We start from the raw sequence: 21,563 nt of genomic DNA on the forward strand, positions 1-21,563 counted from the left end.
TATTCCTTTCTTTCTTTTCTTTGTATTGTATCCATATGAGAGGATGGAGGTTAGTTGAACCTACTGTGGTAATCATTTCACAATATATATAAAGCAACCCATCATGCTGTATACCTTAAATTCATGCAGTGATGTATGTCAGTTATTTCTCAATAAAACTTGAAAATTTCTTTAAAACATTTAATTATTGAATATCCCACAGCACTTGAAATTGATGCAGTAAGATCAGTTCCTGATTATCTAAGAGTGGATTATATGCTTCATGAATTTGGTGACCTGAGAAGCAAAATAGTACAGAACTGTGCTCACAAAACCCCTCATATTTATATACCCCATACAGAAAATGGGCAACAAAACACATCTTAAACTTTACCGTATGACATATAAATACATTGTTATGATCATCACTAAAACTATGGAAAGCAGCCATGATTGGAAGTGAAATGAAACAAGTATACCTCTAAAGTTAATGAAAAGGAGAATTGTGCTTCTGAGAAGATGGAAGAAATAGAAAATGTAATGAAGAAACAAATGAAAATTGTATTTGTTTTCCACATGAAAATTTTGAAACTGAGGAAGACAGTAACTGAAATGTAAAGCCCAAGTATGGGCTCAAGAGCAGAATTAAGAGGACAGAAAATAATCAGTGAACTGAAAGAACAATAAAAATGATTCAGTCTGAAGAACAGAGACATAAACTGGAGAGAAAAAAAAATGATGAGAATCTCAGGGACTTACAAACTATAATACAAGACCAAGCATTTGTGTTATTGGAGTCACGGAAGGAGAAAAGAGCAAGAATAGAGCTGAAAACTTACACACACAAAAAATGGCTGAACATTGTCCAAATGTGGCAAGAGACATAAACTTACAAGAAGTTGAGAGAACTTTAAACAGAGAAACTCAAATAAATATACACTAAGACACACCATAATTAAACTTCTGGAAACTAAAGAGAAAGACAGAACGTTGAAAGCAGCTGGAGAAGAACACCTTGCCTAAGGGGAAATACCATTCACATTACAACAGGCTTCTAATCAGAAACTAGAGGCCAGAAAAAAGTGGCACAATATTTTTCAAGGACTGGAAGAAAAAAACTGTCAAGGCAAAATTATAGACCCAGTGAAATATAGTTCAAGAATAAAGGCAGAAATCAAGATATCCCCAGAAGAAGGAAAACTAAGAGACTTTGTCATGAGATCTATCCTACAAAAATGGCTAATGGAAGTTAGCTCAAAAGAAAAAAACATGATAGAAAAACAAACTTTGGAATGTCAGGAAAGAAAGAAGAACACTGAGCAAATATGGAGAAATATAATAGGCTCTTTGAGTTTTTAAGTTATGTTTGATGGTTGAAGGAAAACCTATAACCCTCTCTGATTTCGTTCTATATGTATGTAGAGGATATATTTAAAATAATTATAAATAAGGGAGGGTAGAGGAATGTAAACAGAGGTAAAGTGGAGCTGGTAAAATAACATCAATAGACCACAGTAACTTATGTACATACAATGTTATACCTAGAGATACACTAAAAGACATTGTAGGGTGCCTGAGTGACTTAGTCGGTTAAGCATCCAACTCTGGATTTCAGTTCAGGTCATGATCCCAGGGTCAGGGGATTGAGCCCCTCATCAGGCTCCATGCTTAGCATGGAGTTTCTCTCTCTTCTCCTTCTGCCCCTGCCGCCCCCCCCCCCCCCCCGCCTTACACATGTGCACTCTCTCTCTCCCTCTCTCTCTCTCTCTCAAAAAAAAAAACAAACATTCTAGATCTATAAAAATGAAATTTCAAAATATGTTCAAGTAACCTACAGGGAAATTGAAAAAAGAAAATAGAAAAAACAAAGAACAACAATAAAACCTCAGGGACAACAAACAAAATAAAATGGCAGGCTTAAGCCCCAACTTAAATGTTAATGGTCTAAATATAACAACAGACAGAGATTGACAAAGTGGATTAAAAATTATGGCCCAATTCTATACAGGCTACAAGAAACACAGCAAATAAAATTATTAAATAAGAGAACAGAAGATAAACCATAGAAACATGAATCAAAGACAAGCAAGAATGGCTATACTAGTATCTTATAAAGTAAACTTTAAAGCAAGAAAACTTACCAGAGAGGGGCATTAAATCATAAAAAAAGGAGTCCATGGGGGCACCTGGGTGGCTCAGTCAGTTAAGTGTCTGACTTCGGCTCAGGTCATGATCTTGTGGTCCATGAGTTCGAGCCCCGCGTCAGGCTCTGTGCTGACAGCTCAGAGCCTGGAGCCTGTTTTAGATTCAGTGTCTCCCTCTCTCTCCGACCCTCCCCTGTTCCTGCTCTGTCTCTCTGTCTCAAAAATAAATACATGTTAAAAAAAAAGTTTTTTAAAAAGGAGTCCACAAAAAAGGCATAACAATTTTAACTGTGTTTGCACCAAACAAGAGAAATAAAAGTATATTAAGCAAAAACTGATAGAACTAGGGGCGCCTGGGTGGCGCAGTCGGTTAAGCGTCCGACTTCAGCCAGGTCACGATCTCGCGGTCCGTGAGTTCCAGCCCCGCGTCAGGCTCTGGGCTGACAGCTCAGAGCCTGGAGCCTGTTTCCGATTCTGTGTCTCCCTCTCTCTCTGCCCCTCCCCCGTTCATGCTCTGTCTCTCTCTGTCCCAAAAATAAATAAAAAAAAAAAAAAAAAAAAAACTGATAGAACTAAAAAGAGAAATGGACAAATCCACAATTACAATTAGAGATTTTGACACCTTTCTCTCACTAGACAGAAGAAAATCCAGTGATATAGAATTCAACATGACCATCAAATACCAGGATCTAATCAACAGTTTTAGACATCCCACACAATAGCAGGATTGGTGTTTTTTATTTTTATAAATGCCCACAAAATACATACCAAGATAGATAATATTCTAAGTCATAAAATAAACCTCAATTAACTTAAAAGAACTGAAATCATATAGTGCATGCTCTTCGACCACAAAAGAATCAGAACAAATATTAGTAACAGAAAGATAACAGACAAATCTCCAAACACTTGAAAACTAAACCACACATTTCTAAATAACCCATGAGTCAAAGAAGAAGTCTCAAGGGAAGTTGTATAAACTACATGGAAGTGAGTGAAAATAAAAATACAACATACCAAAATTTGTGGGACACAGCTAAAACAGTTCTTAAAGTAAATCTATAACACTAAAATGAATACATAAAGAAAACTGGAAGTATATCAAATCAACAATCTAAGCTCCTACCTGAAGAATCCAGAAAGAGAACAAAAAAAAAAAAAAAAAAGCAGGCAGAAGGAAGAAAATTATAACGATAAGAAGAGAAAGAAAACACTTTACCAATATCAGAAATGGAACAGAGAATAGTACTATAGACTTTACAGATATAAAAATAAGGGATTACTGTTAACAACTCCACACACACAAAAATGGCAACTTATAAGCAATGTACCATCTTCTCAAAAAAAAAAAAAAAAAAAAAAACATACAAATTATTGATACATGCAGCAACCTGGATGAATCCCTAGAGAATTATGCTGAATGAAAAAAGAAAATCCCAAAAGCAACCTTTTCATTTGTAAAATGTTCTTGAAACGACATTATGGGGTTGGGGAACAGATGAATGGTTTTGGGGGCTTAAGGAGGGGAAGGAGTGATGGGGAAACATGAGGCATCCTTATGGTGATATAACTGTTTTTTATCTGAACTATAACAATGTCAATATCTTGGTGGTGCTTTTATACTATAATTTTATAAAATGTTACCATCACAGGAAAGTGGACAAAGGACACCAAATTTGTCTGTACTATGTCTTGCAACTGCATGTGCATCTACAATGATCTCAAAACAGAAGGTTTATCTTTAAAATATTCCCCAAAAAAGGTGATGGAGTGAAGTGTGGGTAAAGGTAAATTATGGAGCATATGGGGCTGTATATTAAGGAGAAAAGGAAGTGAAATAAAATTGATGTAATCCTTTTATAATACTGGAAGCCACTTGTTCAAATAGAGAGCATTTGTTTATTTATTTATTTTTAAATTTTTTTAATGTTTATTTTTCATAAGTATGCAGAGCACAAGTGGGGGAGGGGCAGAGAGAGAGGCAGTCAGAATCTGAAGCAAGCTCCAGGCTCTGAGCTGTCAGCACAGAGCCTGACAGGGGGCTCAAACCCATGAACTGTGAGATCATGACCTGAGCCAAAGTCTGACACTTAACTGACTGAGCCACCCAGGTGCCCCTCAAATAGAGCATTTAAACAACAATGTTCAATAAATAAGTTTTTGTCTGCGTCCTGAAGAGTAGCCACGATGTTAGACCCTAGAAGGAAGCAAAGAAGAGTAAAACATGGTTCCTTCTTTAAATAATATTATAATCTAGTAGGAAAGATAAAACAGGATACAATGGTTATAAAGGATAGTAGAAAGTGATGAATATGATGAATATAATATAAAGGATATGGAGAGGGTATGGGAACTTAGAGGAAGAAGTGTCTCCTTAGGCAAGGAGGGTATGAAGTGTGACTTTGTGACAGTTGTTGCAAGTTGTCTAGATCTTGAAGTGTAGTGATAGGACATGTGGAGGGACAGAAACAGAGCATTCCAAGTAAAGGCCAATAGCACGAGCAGTAATCCAAAATGAAAAGTATGAAGGCATTTTCAAAGAAGAGTTTGCATTTCCATTTAACTAGAATAAAAAATTTTGATAGAGTAGGTAGGAAGAAGTCTGAAAAGAAAAGTAGAACAGAATTTTGGAGCACCTTGAATGTCAGACTAAAACTTGGGACATCAGCCCAGAATTCTATATTCCATGAAGTAATCCTTCAAAATTAAAGGAGAAATAAAGACTTTGTCAGATAAACAAAAACTGAGGGAATTTGTCACCAGAACACCTGTTTTGCAGGAAATGTTAAAAGAAGTTCTTCAGAGAGAAGGCAAATCACATAGGTCAGAAATTCAGATCAAAGTAATTGATGTAGTAAACCAGGAAGTAAACATAGTCACTATCCTCTCCGAAAATGTAGACTTAAGACAAGGTAGCACATACTTCTGCCTTTCATACTTGCTTTATCTTTATTTATTTTAATTCAGTAAAACAAGCCAAACCTGCCTTTTTTTTTTCCCAGAATGATTTAAGAATGTTATCAGTAAGTGATAAAGGTTAGGAAAACTAGTTTACTTCCCCCAATTCCTGAAAAACCTGTAGATACAGGCAGTTGTTTTTTAAAGTATTTATAAAAGGTCTGGGTATTACAAGATTATATATAAAGTTAATTATAAATGAATAATTTATTTTAAAAAGTATACATGGATGAATACCCATTCTTTGCCAGGTATTGTGCTAGATATTTTCACATAGCTACATCTCCACATTTTGTTCTCCTGTGAACTCCATGAGATTTTTCTCATTGTTCTTGAGTTGATAAAATTAATACTCAAAGGGGTAAACTATTTTCCTAAGGTCATACAAAGGGGTAAACTATTTTCCTAAGGGGTAAACTATTTTCCTAAGGTCAAATGACAGGACTGAAATTTGAATATACTTCTTCAGAGTCCAAACCCAAAATCTTTGCATGTACACCAAGTTTGGCATTTTTGACACATAAGATTGGATAATTCTTTATTGTGGGTTCTGTCTCTGCAGTGGGGGATGTTTAGCAGCATCTCTGGCCTCTACCCATGAAATGCCAGTAGTACCCCCCTTCTCAAGTTATGACAACCAAAAATGCCTCCAGATGTTGCAGAATGTCCTGGGGGACAAAGTTACTTCTCTTTATGAAACTGTTGGTTTATACTGTGGTATCTCACCTCTAAATTTTTTTTAATTTATTTTTTAATATTTTATTTATTGTTGAGAGAGAGAAAGAACATGAGCAGGGAGGGGCAGAGAGAGAGGGAGACACAGAATCTGAAGCAGGCTCCAGGCTCTGAGCTGTCAGCACAGAGCCTGATGCAGGGCTCAAACTCATGAACCGTGAGATCATGACCTGAGCTGAAGTCAGACGCTTAACCAACTGAGCCACCCAGGTGCCCCCTCACCTCTAAATTTTTAATTTGAAAATATTGATTCAATTAAAGTAACGTATATAGAACACTTGATTGATTGAGAAATTACTGTAAACAAATGAAACCAGAAGAGTAAGTGCATACTATAGGATGATGAGTAAAGTGACTCAAGGACGTAAGTAATACCTAATCATGAAGACAAGAGAGGAAGCAGGGAAAAATAGCATCAACACTCGATATAAATGGAAAAGTACTAGTTGTAAGAATAAGCTGAATCCATGTATGACATTACAGTTGGGAGAAAAAGAGTTCAACAAGCAGGTAAGCAGATAAGCTGAGGAGAACATAAATATCTGCAAGCAGAATGTAGAAGTGGGTCATAAACTTGATAATTCCAAGATGTTTTAAGCTGAGGCAGTACAGAGACTCGGGGACTAGGAAAATAGAACCGCAGACTTCAGGAATAGACCAGGAGACATTGAAACTGAGACAGAAACCACTCCAGAAAGGAAATCTGTTACATGCTACTTACTAGTACTATGCCCATGGAAACGTATATTCTCCCCTTGCCTGCTATTGGACTCAGTGCAGTGAACAGCACAGAAGACCATGTATGGTATCATTTGACATGGATTAGAATTATAGTATGAAAGATTACTAAGTAAATATTTTCAAAATCTCACTTTCTAAACTCAACATCCAAAAAACACATAATCCATTGAAGAAATGGGCAAAAGACATGAACAGTCACTTCTCCAAAGAAGACATCCAGATGGCGAATAGACACATTAAAAAATGCTCAACATCACTCATCATCAGGGAAATACAAATCCAAACCACAATGAGATACCACCTCACACCTGTTAGAATGGCTAACATTAACAACTCAGGCAACAACAGATGTTGGCGAGGATGCAGAGAAAGAGGATCTCTTTTGCACTGCTGGTGGGAAGGCAAACTGGTACAGCCACTCTGGAAAACAGTATGGAGGTTCCTCAAGAAATTAAAAATAGAACTGCCCTACAACCCAGCAATTGCACTACTAGGTATTTATCTGAGCGATATAGGTGTGCTGTATCAAAGGGGCACCTGCACCCCAATGTTTATAGCAGCACTGTTGACGATAGCCAAAGTATGGGAAGAGCTGAAATGTCCATCAATGGATGAATGGATAAAGAAGATGTGGTATAAATCTACAATGGAGTATTACTTGGCAATCAAAAAGAATGAAATCCTACCATTTGCAACTACATGGATGGAACTGGAAGGTATCATGCTAAGCAAAATTAGTCAGAGAAAGACAAATATATGTTTCACTCATATGAGGAATTTAAGAGACAAAACAGATGAACATAAGGGAAGGGAAGGGAAGCAAAAATAGTATAAAAACAGAGAGGGGGACAAAACATAAGAGAGTCTTAAATGGAGAAGAAACAGAGGGTTGTGGAGGGGGAATGGGCTAAATGGGTAAGGGGCTTATGGAATCTACTCCTGAAATCATTGTTGCACCATGTGGTAGTTAACTTGGATGTAAATTATAAAAAATAAATAAATGATAGAAAGGAAAAAAAAAGAAATCATATATAAGGAAAAAGAAGACATCTCACATTCTATACAAATTACAAAAATTAAAGAATTACATAACTTGAAAACTGGAAGAGTGAATTGAAACTTGGTGTATGATATTACCTCATTAAAACTCATGATAAACAGAAATAGTTCCCGTTCTTTGTCAATCAGAATTGTGTAAGCCACATGCCTTGGAATTTCTGAGAGTGATTTAATGGCTCTTCTGCCATTGTTTTATAATTTATTCTACTATGGCTTAAAATATTTTCCAATACAACATCATTTAAGACCAAAAAATTGTAATGCTACTGCCATGCTGAGAATGCATCTGAAAATCAATAACATTGAAAAGAGGTTAAATGTGATTTGATTCTATGAAGAAAGCTAAACAATGTGGCCCTAGGGAAGAGCACTGTGAGGGAAAAACCAGCACTAAAACAAAAATATGCTTCAATGGTATAGATTTATATATTCTGGGAATCTTTCCCCTCTATTTCATCTTTATTCCTATAAAAAAATTTCCTTAGGAATACAAGCATCTTGATTTATCGATGTTCTTAACACCTGTGTTCCCATTTTTAAAAATTGCCCTTTATAAATAGAGTATTAATATGTTGGAATTAGGAAGTAGATCATAAGATGAAACTGAAAAAAAATTACAAATTATTCAAAGTTCTAAGAAGATAAAGAGTAAGGTCACTGAAACAGAATAACGAAGAAGGAACACCAAAATTTAGATTGGGGAGTCATAAAAGGTTTATCTGAGAAAGCAGTATTCATGCTGAGACCAAATGAAAAAGGAAGTTTGTCAGAGAGAGGAGACAGCATCACAAACAAATCTTCAAACAGGAAAAAGCTTGATGTACCTGAAAAACAGAATGTCAGACTAAAAGATGAGGAGGAAGAGAGAACAGATGATACAAGACTTTGTGGCTCCGTGGCCTGTAGGGAGGAGTATTTCAGCTCAGGGAGAAAGACTGTGGGTTCAGATTCTGATTCTGTTTGATGTGTGAGATAATTAAATTACTTCCCTCTGATTGTTTCAATTTCTTTCTCAATAAAAATCTAATATTGATAGGACTTCTCTCATAAGTTGTTGTGAGGTTTAGTGAGTTTAAATAGGCAATTTGTTGTTTTATTTTGAGAGATTTATTCTGAGTGCAATGAGATGCCACTGCAGGATTTTAAACGACATCATCTGATTTATTGGGGTTTTTTTTAATTTTTTTAACGTTTATTTATTTTTGAGACAGAGAGAGACAGAGCATGAACGGGGGAGGGTCAGAGAGAGAGAAGGAGACACAGAATCTGAAACAGGCTCCAGGCTCTGAGTTGTCAGCACAGAGCCCGACGCAGGGCTTGAACTCACGAACCGAGAGATCATGACCTGAGCCGAAGTCCGACGCTTAACCGACTGAACCACCCAGGCGCCCCTGATTTATTGTTTTAAAAGATCACTCCAGTGATTGCTTCTGTTTGAGAAAGTCTTGATGGGAATTTAAAGGTCTCCAAGGCGTTTTGAATGATGAGTAGCTTGTTGAACTTGAGAGTAAAGGATCCCAGTCATAGGTCCATCCAATAGAAAAATGAGATGTAAATTTGAAAAAAAAAAATTAAATGATAGAGGACTAGTAAGTGATAAATGATTAGAGAATTAAGTCAGGATACCAAGATTTTAATAAAGATGAAATTTTTAAAAATCATTGATTTTTTTCCTTATGTTTATTTACTTGAGTGAGAGAAAGAGTGTGAGTAGGGGAGGGCAGAGAGAAGGGGAGAGAGGGGAATCGCAAGCAGACCCCGTGCTTTCAGCATGGAGCTCCATCTCACAGTCAGATCATGACCTGAGCTGAAATCAAGAGTCGGACACTTAACTCACTGAGCCACGTCCCCCTGAAACATTGATTCTTAATATTTAATTGGCTAGAGTATACTGAGTAGTGTCATGGACATCATAGACAAATGCAGAATTTTCAAACGAAGCTGCTCACTGTGAATTTTAAATGAGACCATGTATGTGAAATATATAGGAATGGTTAGGCTACAGTTTTTTTAAAAAGGGCAAAAAGCACACTGCCATTAAATAAACAATGATTAATTGGGCTTTATTCAAATTAAGAACTTACATTCATCAAAAGACAGTATGAAGAGAATGAAATTGCACTGTACCCCTACTAGAATGGCTATAGTGAAGAAGACTAGCAATCCTACTCTAAGGGAGAATATAGAGCAATTAGAACTCCCATACATTGCTGGTGGGAGTGTAAATTGGTTGGACCATTTGGGGAAACTCTATGCACTCTATGCATCATGTACTAAATCTGAGCATACATACACCCTATGGAGCAATTCTACTTCAGAAATGAGTACTTATGTCAATTATATCTCAAGAAAGTGGGGTTTGGGTGCTTAGGTCCTTCAAAAGGTAATGTACAAGAATATTATAATAGCAGGGTGCCTTGGGTGCCTTGGGTGGCTCAGTCAGTTGAGCGTCCAACTCTTGGTTTCAGCTCAGGTTATGATCCCAGAGTTGTGGGATTGAGCCCCATGTTGGCCTCTGTGCAGAGCGTAGAGCCTGCTTGGGATTCTTTCTCTCTCCTCCTTTGCCCCTCTCCTCTGCTCATGCTCTCTCTCAAATTAAAAAAAAAAAAAATTTTTAATTTTAAAAACTTTGGGGTGCCTGGGTGCTTCAGCTGGTTGAGCATCAGACTCTTGGTTTTGTCTCAGGTCATAATCTAACAGTGGTTTGTGAGTTCCAGCCCCACATTGGGCTCCACACTGCCAGTGCGGAGCCTGCTTGGGATTCTCTGTCTCTCTCCCTCTCTTTCTTTCCATCTCTAAATAAATAAAATGAAAAAAAAATTTTTAATCAAAAATAAAAAAATATTAATAGCAACATAATAGTGAAATGATTAAATATATTGTGTTTTCTATTTATACAACAATACTTTTTTTTCTTCAATATATGAAATTTATTGTAAAATTGGTTTCCATTATACAACAATACTTCATAGCAGTAAAAACAATGAAGTGCATGCAACAATAGGACAAATCTCATAAGCCTTATTAAGTAAAATAAGTCAGACAAACAGTTCAAAAGCAGTCAATACTAATCTTAATAGATGTTGGTAAGTGATTACTTTGGGAGAGGGGAATTAATTGGGAGGGAATACGGGAGAATCTTCTGGGTTTGTTATATATTTTGTTCTTTACATTTTGTCAAGCTGAATACTTTAGATTTGTGCACTTTATGTAATTTAAAATATAATTCACAATTAAAATGTAAGTTATAATCTTTTAAATGTAAAGAACATAAATAAACTTGTCTTCTTAAAGGTTTTGATTTTGTTTGTAGTTTCTGTCTTTCTTGGATCTCTCAAGTAGACAAAGAGGGTGGATTGAAGGAAACTGGAGCATGGAATAAGAGGAATCAAAGTGTGAAAGAACATAGAAAGAATAGGGAAATAGGCAAGAGACAGGAATATGGATTGGTAGAAAGAACTGAGAATTGAAATCAGGGTTAGATAAATAACAAGGTGTGAGAATCATAAAGATACTTCTTTGCACTCTACAAATACGGCACTAAACACCATTCTTATTTTTATGTAGTAGTCAATTGGCCACAGTTTAATAGCAGTCTTTCTTCTTAGGAACTAAGTTGAATCTTGAGATAATTTATTTCGGTATGCTAACTGTCCCTGTTGTATGTCCTTATTTCTATGTGACACCTACAAAGTGAGCACACTGGAGAGATTTATAGGTTACTTAAACAAAAGAAGAAATTTATAATTACTTTAGTTTGAACAGTTTTAAATAAAGTATCAGACTAGATATTTGGCCAGTGCTAAAGTTCCCTGACTAGCTTTTTGAAGCTTTAAGATTTATATTACTTTTTTTCACATCATCAATCTGTATTATATAGTTAGGTTGTTTTACTTCAAGTCTCCCATCGACATTTCTTTTGTATGCATATACTGAAATGATTTTATTTAATAAAAAAAGAACATCTCCTGTGTGGATTTTAAATTTCCCTTATTAAATATTTATATTTTCAAAATGTCTTTATTTAATTGAGTGAGGTGCTTGGTGCCATTTCAAAATAACCTCAGGTGGTAGGTGTAATGACATATCAAAGATTTGACCTTTAGCATTTTAGGGTTCTATTTGTCTGCATTTTCTTCTGCATTCATTTAGTCTTAATTTATATGCTATTTCTCTGTATGACTTAATGAGTGGATATATTTGGCATGAGATTCATTAACAAAAAGAAAGTATATCTGAATACATATTATTTTTGTGCAGACTAGTGATTTTAACTTCATTTCTATCTGTGTATGGGCTGATCAGTATTTGTACAAACCTCATTCATTCTCGTTAAGTGCTCAGCGGAAGAAACCCTGGATCTACTAAACTGATGCCCATTCTCTTACTTCTCACTTCTTTGCAGTCAGCTTATTATATTCTTTTATTTACCTAGAGGTGCTTTATTTTCTAATTCTCTGCTATTCCTTTTAAAGAAAATTGAATGTAATATTTACACTGATGTAATTAAATTAACATCTTGCAGCATCTTCTTGTATGCTCTGGTAACATCAATAATCATTTGTCTGGGTAGCTTTCAGCCTAGAAGCAGAGAAATATAATTATCAAGGGTAATATTGTGACATAAAAATTATTTTTATTTACCCTTTTAAGTATGTCTCAATTGACTTTTAGAAATGGGTATATCTAACTGGAGATTTTTGTTAAGTAGATTATTGGTCAGTAAGACTGCATGTTTATGTTGAAATTATTTATTTTTATATTTTTCTCAGCTTACATAAATCTTTATCCCAAGAAGAAAGTCTGAAGGATCAGTTTAACCATACCCTTGGTACTTATGAAGAAGCTTTAAAAAATAGAGAAAACATTGTTTCCATCACTCAACAGCAGAATGAAGAACTGGCTATCCAACTGCAGCAAGCTCTGACAGATCGAGCAAACATGGAATTAGAGCTTCAGCATGCCATGGAGGCCTCCCAAGCGGCCAATGACAAAGTTCAGAAGTAAGTAAAATGATCTTGCATTATTTCAAAAGCCTGGAACAAAACAAAACCAGAACACTTTCTTTTGACAACTAAAATAATATAGTACTTAGTATTCATACTGTTGGTGGTTTCAGACAAAGGAGATTGAGACGAATGAATTTTGTTATTTTTTAGATTGCCTATCATATCCATATTTGGGGTCATTTACTTGAAAATCATGGCCACTATTTAGGGCAAACCACCTGTACTTAATAACTGGTCTTCATCAGTTCATGAAGGCCATACATGAGAAACTCCTCTCATAGGTAATAAGTAAAGTTATTGGCAAGGGGAAGAGGTAGTCACGTAATCAACTTTACTTCTTTAGCTTCGTGATAATCCTGCTTGAGTTGAGATCATCTGTGAGTGACTTTGTAATCTGAGACCTCTAGGCACATAGAATAGTTACAGTGGAATTAATTTTCACGTTTTGTTCTTCTGAAGTATTCAATACAGCTTTTCACAGTGCATAATTACATTTGTTTATTTCTGATGATCTTTGCATTTTTATTAAAATTTAAATAAAGCTACAAAACAAGTCAGCCTTATGATAGCTAGCAAAATGTTAACATATATCATACAAAGAAATCACTTGTTAATTTATGGGACTTGAACATTGTAGCAGAATTTCCTAAGGCAGCTTTAATGTAATAGAACTTGTCATTTTAACTGAGCCCATCTTTAAGTATTGTTAATAGCATTATGTCATTACAACACTTGTCTTTAATTTCTAAGACATACCTTTTTCCTTAATTATTTTTTTCAGTCTCACAGTATGAAGTAGTGCTAACTTCAAGTTTTCTTCTTACACTTCTTATTTGAAAGTAAGTCATCTCAAAAATTTCCCCAACATCCTGGAAATTATGCTTTGAATAGTAACCCAAAGTCAGGTAAATCTGTAGTTAAGACCAATTTTAAAACAGATTAGGAGTTATTCATACTTATTAAAATCTTTACAATCAGGTTATCTTGAAATTTGTGATTTATGGTAAGTATTATATTTTTTGTAGGTTTAAAGATTAGGTTTATGTTCAGTCAGAAACTGTTACCCAGTTAGTCACAATGTACATTAACATTCTAAAAACACTAAGATACATAAGTAGATCTCATTTCATTGTAAATTACAAATCAGTAACTTTTGACAGTCAGAATCTAATTTAGCTCTTAAAGTCTACAAATAATTACAAATTTCAAAGTTTTCTTTACATATAATCTTTAATTTGTATTCATGATTAAAATTCCCTTAAACACTGTTTCCCAGAGACCAATTAGATTTCTATAAAATCTTTGGAAACTTCATCAACCTCTTATTTTTTACATCTCCTCAACTATTATTATTGTTTTGTAAAAAAAAAAAAAAACTTTGTATACCAAGAAGTAGAAATAACATCATCTCAGATAATGCTTTAAGTTGAACAGGTTTAACCTTTTGAAAAATTACTATATTGTCCTATTCGTCATATTTAACAACAGACAGATCAAAAGGTTTTAATGGAATGATACCAGTGGATAGAGTTTAAATGACACAGTTATGTAATTTAAATGTTAAATTTCGATGTAAATGTTAAATCTTTTATTCTGATTTCCAGCAGTAAGACTTAGATAAAATATTACGAGGCTTTCCTGTTCATATTCAACCTACTGTATTTTATTTTTAATTTCCCTCCATTGGGCGGTATATCTTCATTACAGTTAATGTGGGCATCAACCTATGTAATTGCGTTTAAAAGGATAACCTCCCAGGAAGCCAACTTATAAGACTTTGTTAGATGGTATTAATATTCTCCATATAATCTGAAATTACTGTTACTAGTAATTATTTTTGAAGGTCCTTTGTAAATATGTCAGTATTCTAGGCAGTAATTACAGTGTAAACTAAAAAGGTCCACATTTCCCCTTTTCTTTCACAACCAAATTTCTTGAATGACTGATCTATGTTCACTATCGTATTTTTCAATTCCTATTCACTGTTGTGCTACTCAATACACTGGCTAACTTTTATGCTGAAATTGTTCTTTTTAAGATAACCAGTAATTTCCTAACTAAAAAATTCGATGGCCCATTTCTAATTATATTTTTATTATAAAACTAATATATAATCATCCTAAACAATAAGATACTCTTATATCTTTGGTAATATAGCATAGCGGTTTAAAAGCTCAGGATCTGGATTCAAAATGTGTACGTATGTGAACCTGGACATTTTATTTTAAAACATTGTGCTGATGTAGATCATAATATATGGATAATAATACTGCCACCTCATAATGTGGTAAGAATTAGATGAGATAAACACGTAATGCCTTTAGAATAATGCATGTTGCATAGTTTCTCCTTCTTTTGCCATTTCACTCCACACTGCAATATCTCATTCTTCAGAAGGGCTCTGTCTTTCAAGACTAAATACCTTTATATACAAGCCCTCTCCATTCTCCTGTATTTCCTGTCTCACTAATGGTCTTCAGCAATTTCAGCACTGTCCTGATTCCTTCACTGTTTCTTACTTTTCACATGCACTTTGCTGTCAATCTCTATTTTGTTTCCTACCTGAGAATCACCTGATTCCCTCTATTCCATGCTAACTTGTTAATTGCATAACTTCAGGCCCTCATCATCCCTCATCTAGACTATTGAAATAATCATAAAACTAGTTTACCTGCCTCTAGCTCGCAAGTTTACCTTCCTCACTGCCATGAGAGTTAATTTTCCTAAAACTTAAATCAGGTTATATTACTTCCCTATTTAAAATGTTTAGAGTCCTTTCATCCCCTACACACTATTGCATAAACAACTTAGCATGGCATATGAGGCCTATCACATTTTTCTGGTATCATTTCCTCCCACGACCCCAACCACAATATCTTTGCACATGTTATTTCTTCTTCTTAAAGCATATTCCTCCCTTCTAGGACCTGGTCAAATTTTTGTTACTCTTTAGTCAGATGTTAATTTAAGTTACCTCTGTGATGTTTCTTTATCTTTTTATTTTTTTAAGTTTATGTTATTTGTTTATTTTGAGAGAGAGAGAGAAAGAGAGAGAGCAGGGAGGGTCAGAGAGAGAGGGAGACAGAGAATCCAAAGCAACCTCCACACTGTCAGCACAGAGCCTGATGCAGGGCTTGAACTCACCAACCATGAGATCATGACCTAAGCCAAAATCCAGAGTTGGGTGTTTGACTGAGCCACCCAGGTGCCCCTTATTGTTTTCATAGTACTTAGTCCATACCTTTGTTAGAGGTCTTAATCATCTGGGTGTTATAACTGCTTTGTTTATATTTTTCCTGTCTACCTGACTCCCTGCAAAATTACCCACCATCGAGCTTTCCCAAGACATGGACGCTGTTCTCTTCATCTTTGTATCCACATTCCCTCCACATATTCATCAGATGCCTGATATAAAGTTGGTACTCTGTAAACACTTCTGAATAAATGAACCAGAACAATTTAATAGGTTGATGAGATGACAGAATAAAGTAAAAGCAGTTCAGATCAGGAATGCACAGGAAAATTTCAAATGTGCACTCATCTACTTTAAGCCCTAGATAAAAAAAGTTTTCAACCAACCCAGTACCCAGTGCTAGTAGAAGAGTTTCCTGGAAAAGTGTGAGCTTTGCGGTGAGTCCTGACTGCCTCCCTCACTGGCACCGCCACTCTTACTCTTCTCAAAGTCAGGATATGGGACTTTCTAGTGATCAGCTTTTAGCCCTTTTAGCCCTTGTCCTAACCACCAACTTCCATCAAGTTTAATTACATTTAAAAGACCTGAAATCTTCAGTAATAGTGGAGAGAGACTATATACTATTTCTAATAATTGTAGAATTTTAAATTTATATTTTCTTTTAGAGTCAAAAGAATTTCTTAATTTTTTTTTACCTATAGGAATATTCCTGAAGAAGAAAGCAGTACAGAATTACCATCTAGAAACTAGCCAATATTTGTAGGCAGAAACACTGATAGGGAAAAGTATAGTGAATATCAGACATTATTGTCCAAGAGCTTCTTGGGGGGGGCACCTGGCAGACTCAGAAACCATGCAGCTCGTGATCTTGGGGTCATGAGTTTGAGCCCCACATTGGTTGTAGGGATTACCCAAAAATAAAATCTTAAATAAAAAACAAAAAACTTCTTGGCCCAAGTGTCATAAAGCCTAAAGTTTCCATTCCCTTGGGTTAAGCATTACTGTCTTCAGGTACTTCTTTTTTAAAAATGTGTATGATTGTGGAAGAAGAGCACATTATCATTTAGCTTTTAAGTTGCTCTTTGGCTAATCCTGGATACACTTATTTTGGTGAGCTGTGTGGAAGTAGGAGAGAACTAAGAGCAGGTTACCACCACAGGAACTTTGTAAGAAAAGCTTCTCTTAATGATTCTGCCAAAGACCACTCATAATCCTCATTTATTACAGAGAAAACTGACACAGCAGTCCATTAAGTGATGTTTTTATCATCATTAGAGATTTAAGACTCTGTTATTCTATATTTTATTTCCCATCTGTCTTTCTGTCTATAGATATGGTTCTTGTGGCCTAGCACAGCAGTTTTCCAAAGGATTTTAAAAACATATTTGACTATACTTAACATACCTAAGCTACACATAATTACTTAAAAGTATTTACAACCAGGCTTATAAGGGTAGAAGATCTCAGAAGCTTCTAGATTTTACAGTGAAGTAACTTTTATCACATATCATCTTTACTATGGACCAGATTTACACTGATATGATTGAAATCCCTCATAAACTGTAACTATATAAGAAATAGATCAGACAAAAAGATGTAGGACAAAAGTTGTAAACTTTTAAATGTGTTTTCAAGAAAAAATGTCACTATTTAAAATTTTCTTTCTTTCCATACTTAAAAAAAAACAAGTACTTACTATTTACATGTGTTCTAATTTCCAATTGCATAATTAAAGTATAAAAGATCAGCATAAAACATTTCCTTTTGAAATATAGGGCATCCTAAGCTTTTGAGTGGTATTGACAGAAAAAAAAGAAGAAGAAGAACATGTAAGCTAACAAAAAGTCTTTCCTGCCTCTTGGTCAAATACTGATTTCTGTGAAGAAGTTGAGGTTACAAAGAAATTGTGAATTCTCAGCCCGGTTTCCCTGCTGATGGGTAAGAACTGTCTGTAGTTCTCTTCGAGGTGTCAGGGGAGTCGCCATAGTGTCACACAAGGGTTCTTAGCGTAGAGCAAACATACTTTCCACAAACTCAGCTGCTTAATCTGTTTGCAGGTTGAATTATAAAACAGGGTAGATGACTCTGACTGCTGGGAAGGGGAACAGAGCATTTCTACAGTTTCTTGGCTTAAAGGGGGAAAAAAAAAAAGCCTGTATTATTTTTTTAAGAAGCCTATGATTTTCATCAAAATGCATCACTAAATTTTTTAGTTTTGTTGCTGGCTCCAGATTTTGATTTTAATCACAATAAAAACTAATTGTGGTAATATTTCTTTACATAGATTAATCAGTTGTATTGTTTTCATTAAAATTACTCTGCTTCTTGCTAACTATACCTGTGATGTTTTCTTTTTTTAATAAATTCTCAGTTAGACTGTAAGTTGCAAGGCAGTAGTAGTACACATGTCTGAACACTGTAAATACTTGTTGATTGAATCAAAGAATAAGTCTCATAAATTCTCAACTCAGCATAAGGTTTAAATCAGCAAATTATTTAATATAAGGTTGAAAGTTGATTTTGACTATTATCAATAAATGGGAGGATTTAAAACTTCTGGAGATTGCTCTTCAAAATGTATTTTGTGTTTGAGATTTAAAAGCTCTGTGAGATATGATACATATACTTCAGCAAATAATAAGTCAATTTATTTGTGATAATCTATGTGCAGATAAACTTCCCAGTCAGCTCTGGGGGCACCTTCTGAATCTAGATCCAATTAGGTAGTGTCATTTTTATGCTTTTTAAGAGTTTAATATTCTGGATTTCAGTAAATGATAACACATTTTTAAATTAAATATATATTTAACTTACGAAAGACAAACCTTCTCATACACTATCAAATAAGTATGTATTTTATAAAAAGTTTAATTTTATCGTACATTCATATAATGGATCACCTTTCTCACCCATTGAGTACACGTACATAAAGTAAATTTCTTTAGAGCTACTTATGTATATACACACACACAGAGATACCAAGTTTGATAGATATGTAATCATATTTTTTATAAAAATTAGAGTTGGGCTTACACCTTTATCTTTAGAGAATGTCTCACTTTGACATGAAAAAGAAACATAGTGTTAATTGTCTATGGCATTCCTCTCTACCAGGGAAGGATTAATGTAGGATTATTAAAATTGAAGCCTAACCCAGAACTTGAAAAATTCTAATGAAGTGTAAGTTAAAGGGTGGAGGCTAAAGAAAAGAAATTCTCTAAATCTAAGAATCTTCACTTTCCCTGATAAATTCCCTTGTATAGTTAACTTTATGGAATGAATCATAAAGAGATTGAGAGTAGGGACTAAAAAAGTAAAATTACAACGTGACTGCTTATATTTCATCTGCTTCTTCATTTCAGAACCTGTCTTCAAATAGGTGATCTAGAGTTGGGCTAATACACATTTCTGCCTACTAAGATAGATAAAACATGTTTCAGATGAGTACAATGGAAAAAAAATGAGAGAAGAAGAACAAAGGAGTAAAATATGAGAGAGATCCATGCTGTTTCCATTTAAGACTAAATAAAATGCAGTAATTTTTGTTGTTTTTCATTAATCCAATGTTATAGTAATTAAAAGTCAGAAATAAAGTTACTGTCATTTTAGGGAAATTATAGGATCCACTTAATGATGAAAATCATATACTTTTTAACTAGAACTTGACAGACTAAAAAACAAAACAAAACAGGAGTTCTTACGCCTCAGAAACATTCAAATGTGATTTTCACACGTTTATATGAAATATAATTTCCTTAGAGTGGCCATATGATCTGACAAGTATCCTTTTCTTTGGTTCTGTTCTTAGCCCCAGTCAAAGCCTTCTTACTGTTTAACCCTTGACAAGCTACACAGCTCCCAGGTACTTCTGTGAAGACAGCAGAAGTCATCCATCCATCTTACCTGAGAATAGTTTTAGAACTGATAAAAATAAGATATGTAAGGTGATTTTAACTTTCTTACTTAATAATACTAACCACTAGTGTACTTTAGAATAATTTTGTAGTAAAAAAGGAAAAGGGAAGCTGTTGTAAAAATGAAATTTTAAGAAGTTTTCATCATTCCTGCTTGGGTGTTGCTCAACCTCATTATACTTGCCAGCTCATTCACAACTTTGTCCTTTGCTTTCCCTATTCTTCTTTTTTTTCTTAAACACATAGAAAATTTAATATGATATATCTCTCTGTTAGTATAGAAAAGTCTACATTGTTACATAAATCAAGGTCTGATTTTCTTTTAATAAATCCTTAGTATACCCACCTAAAATCTGATGTATACTTCCTTACTAGGTATAGGTTTTATTCCCAAAATATAATTACATAAGACCTAAATTGAACCCGAAAACAAGTAGAAATACTGATTTCACTTGGATTCTACCATTCCATGTTTAGTTATTTCTCCCCAATAAGTCAGGAATTTGCACATGTGCACCTTGGCCCTCGAAAAATATAGAATAAAAGAATCTCTTGCTTATTTCAGTGTAGCTTTAACTAGTGGTAAAGTCACAAACATTGTCCATACATAAACTTCATTCTTGATCATTTATAGTTAAAAAGAAAAAAATCATTCTGTAACAATACAATATGTAGTAGTAGCTGAAGTGATCTTCTTTCTTCTTCATATTGTTATATATTCTTGGGCAACTCAACAAACAGTTTTTTTCTGTTGTTCTTAACCTGAGTATAAGAAAATAATAGTTATACTACTATAGATTATTTTTCAGATGTTTCTGCAAAAAGACTAAAAGTGAAAAATAAAGCTCCAAAAATTACATAGTGAACAGCAGTATTTTGTAACTTACTAAACTTAAGAATTTTATTTTTTTTAATTGCTTGGGCATTTATACCATTCAGACTAATAGTCCTTGGAACATCATCATCATTTGATGTTTTCTTTTGCTGTACACAACAGCATCCTAAAGGCATATGAAAGCATATATTAATTATTTCTCTTTATGTTACCATTTGCCATTTCACAAGCTACACAATGGTGAAAATATATATAAATATTTAAAATCTTGAAATGCCTTCTTCCTTAAATTAATTTGCCTCCTGAGCTGTGTATATTTCACATCAGTCTTCCAAGAAGTTCTCCCCTACTGACTGGAGGGCCTAATCTTTCCCAGAGTGGTGGAGTAGCACAGTTCAAGAACAAGAATGAATCTCTGTATAATCACACCACAATGTGAGGTGACCCTAAGACAGAGAACTGACCAGATACACATATGGGTTTTAGGAAGACTTTCTGATGCTCTTTTTTAACACAGCTGTGAGAAGAATGTGGCTAAGACCCAATAGTCATTCTTGAGTAGAGCTGGCAAAGGAAACCATGAGGAGAAGAGAATTTAACACATGGGTGTAAGAGAGCACGGCTTCATTGATGCGATCTGAGGGGAATGCCTAATGACTGGAAGAATCAAACTTGGCAATGAAAACACAAAGCTCTTTTCATCAATTCAAACGCAGACTCTAAAGCTGCAGATGGTCACCTCCAGCCTTGTCTATTCAGTGTGAGGTTTTATAAAATGGCACTTTGGTGAATACTAATAGATCAAAACAAAGATTTAATAACGTAAAGATGTGGTGTTCATTTTTAAATGAGTATACAGGTCAATGTCTCAGAAAAGGATAAAAAGAGTACCTTTTATATGTGGGTCTAAAGTCTTTTTGTTATTTTTCAACTTCAAAAATAAATGACATCTTTAACATACAGATTGTGTTCATGGAAAAGAGTTTACATTGTGAA

The 21,563-nt window shown here is 34.5% G+C and overlaps 1 protein-coding gene across 4 annotated transcripts in view; it reads left to right on the forward strand.

The window, feature by feature from the left end:
* MIPOL1 (mirror-image polydactyly 1) overlaps window positions 1–21,563 on the forward strand; it is a 316,534-nt gene that overhangs the window by 262,601 nt on the left and 32,370 nt on the right. For all 4 annotated transcript variants that reach the window (XM_058738871.1, XM_058738870.1, XM_058738872.1 and 1 more), the window contains one exon: window positions 12,389–12,619. In XM_058738871.1, the coding sequence (XP_058594854.1) occupies window positions 12,389–12,619 (231 nt within the window). The remainder of the gene's footprint in view (window positions 1–12,388; window positions 12,620–21,563) is intronic.

This window comes from Neofelis nebulosa, chromosome 7 (assembly GCF_028018385.1).
Source record: "Neofelis nebulosa isolate mNeoNeb1 chromosome 7, mNeoNeb1.pri, whole genome shotgun sequence".
Taxonomy (NCBI): domain Eukaryota; kingdom Metazoa; phylum Chordata; class Mammalia; order Carnivora; family Felidae; genus Neofelis; species Neofelis nebulosa.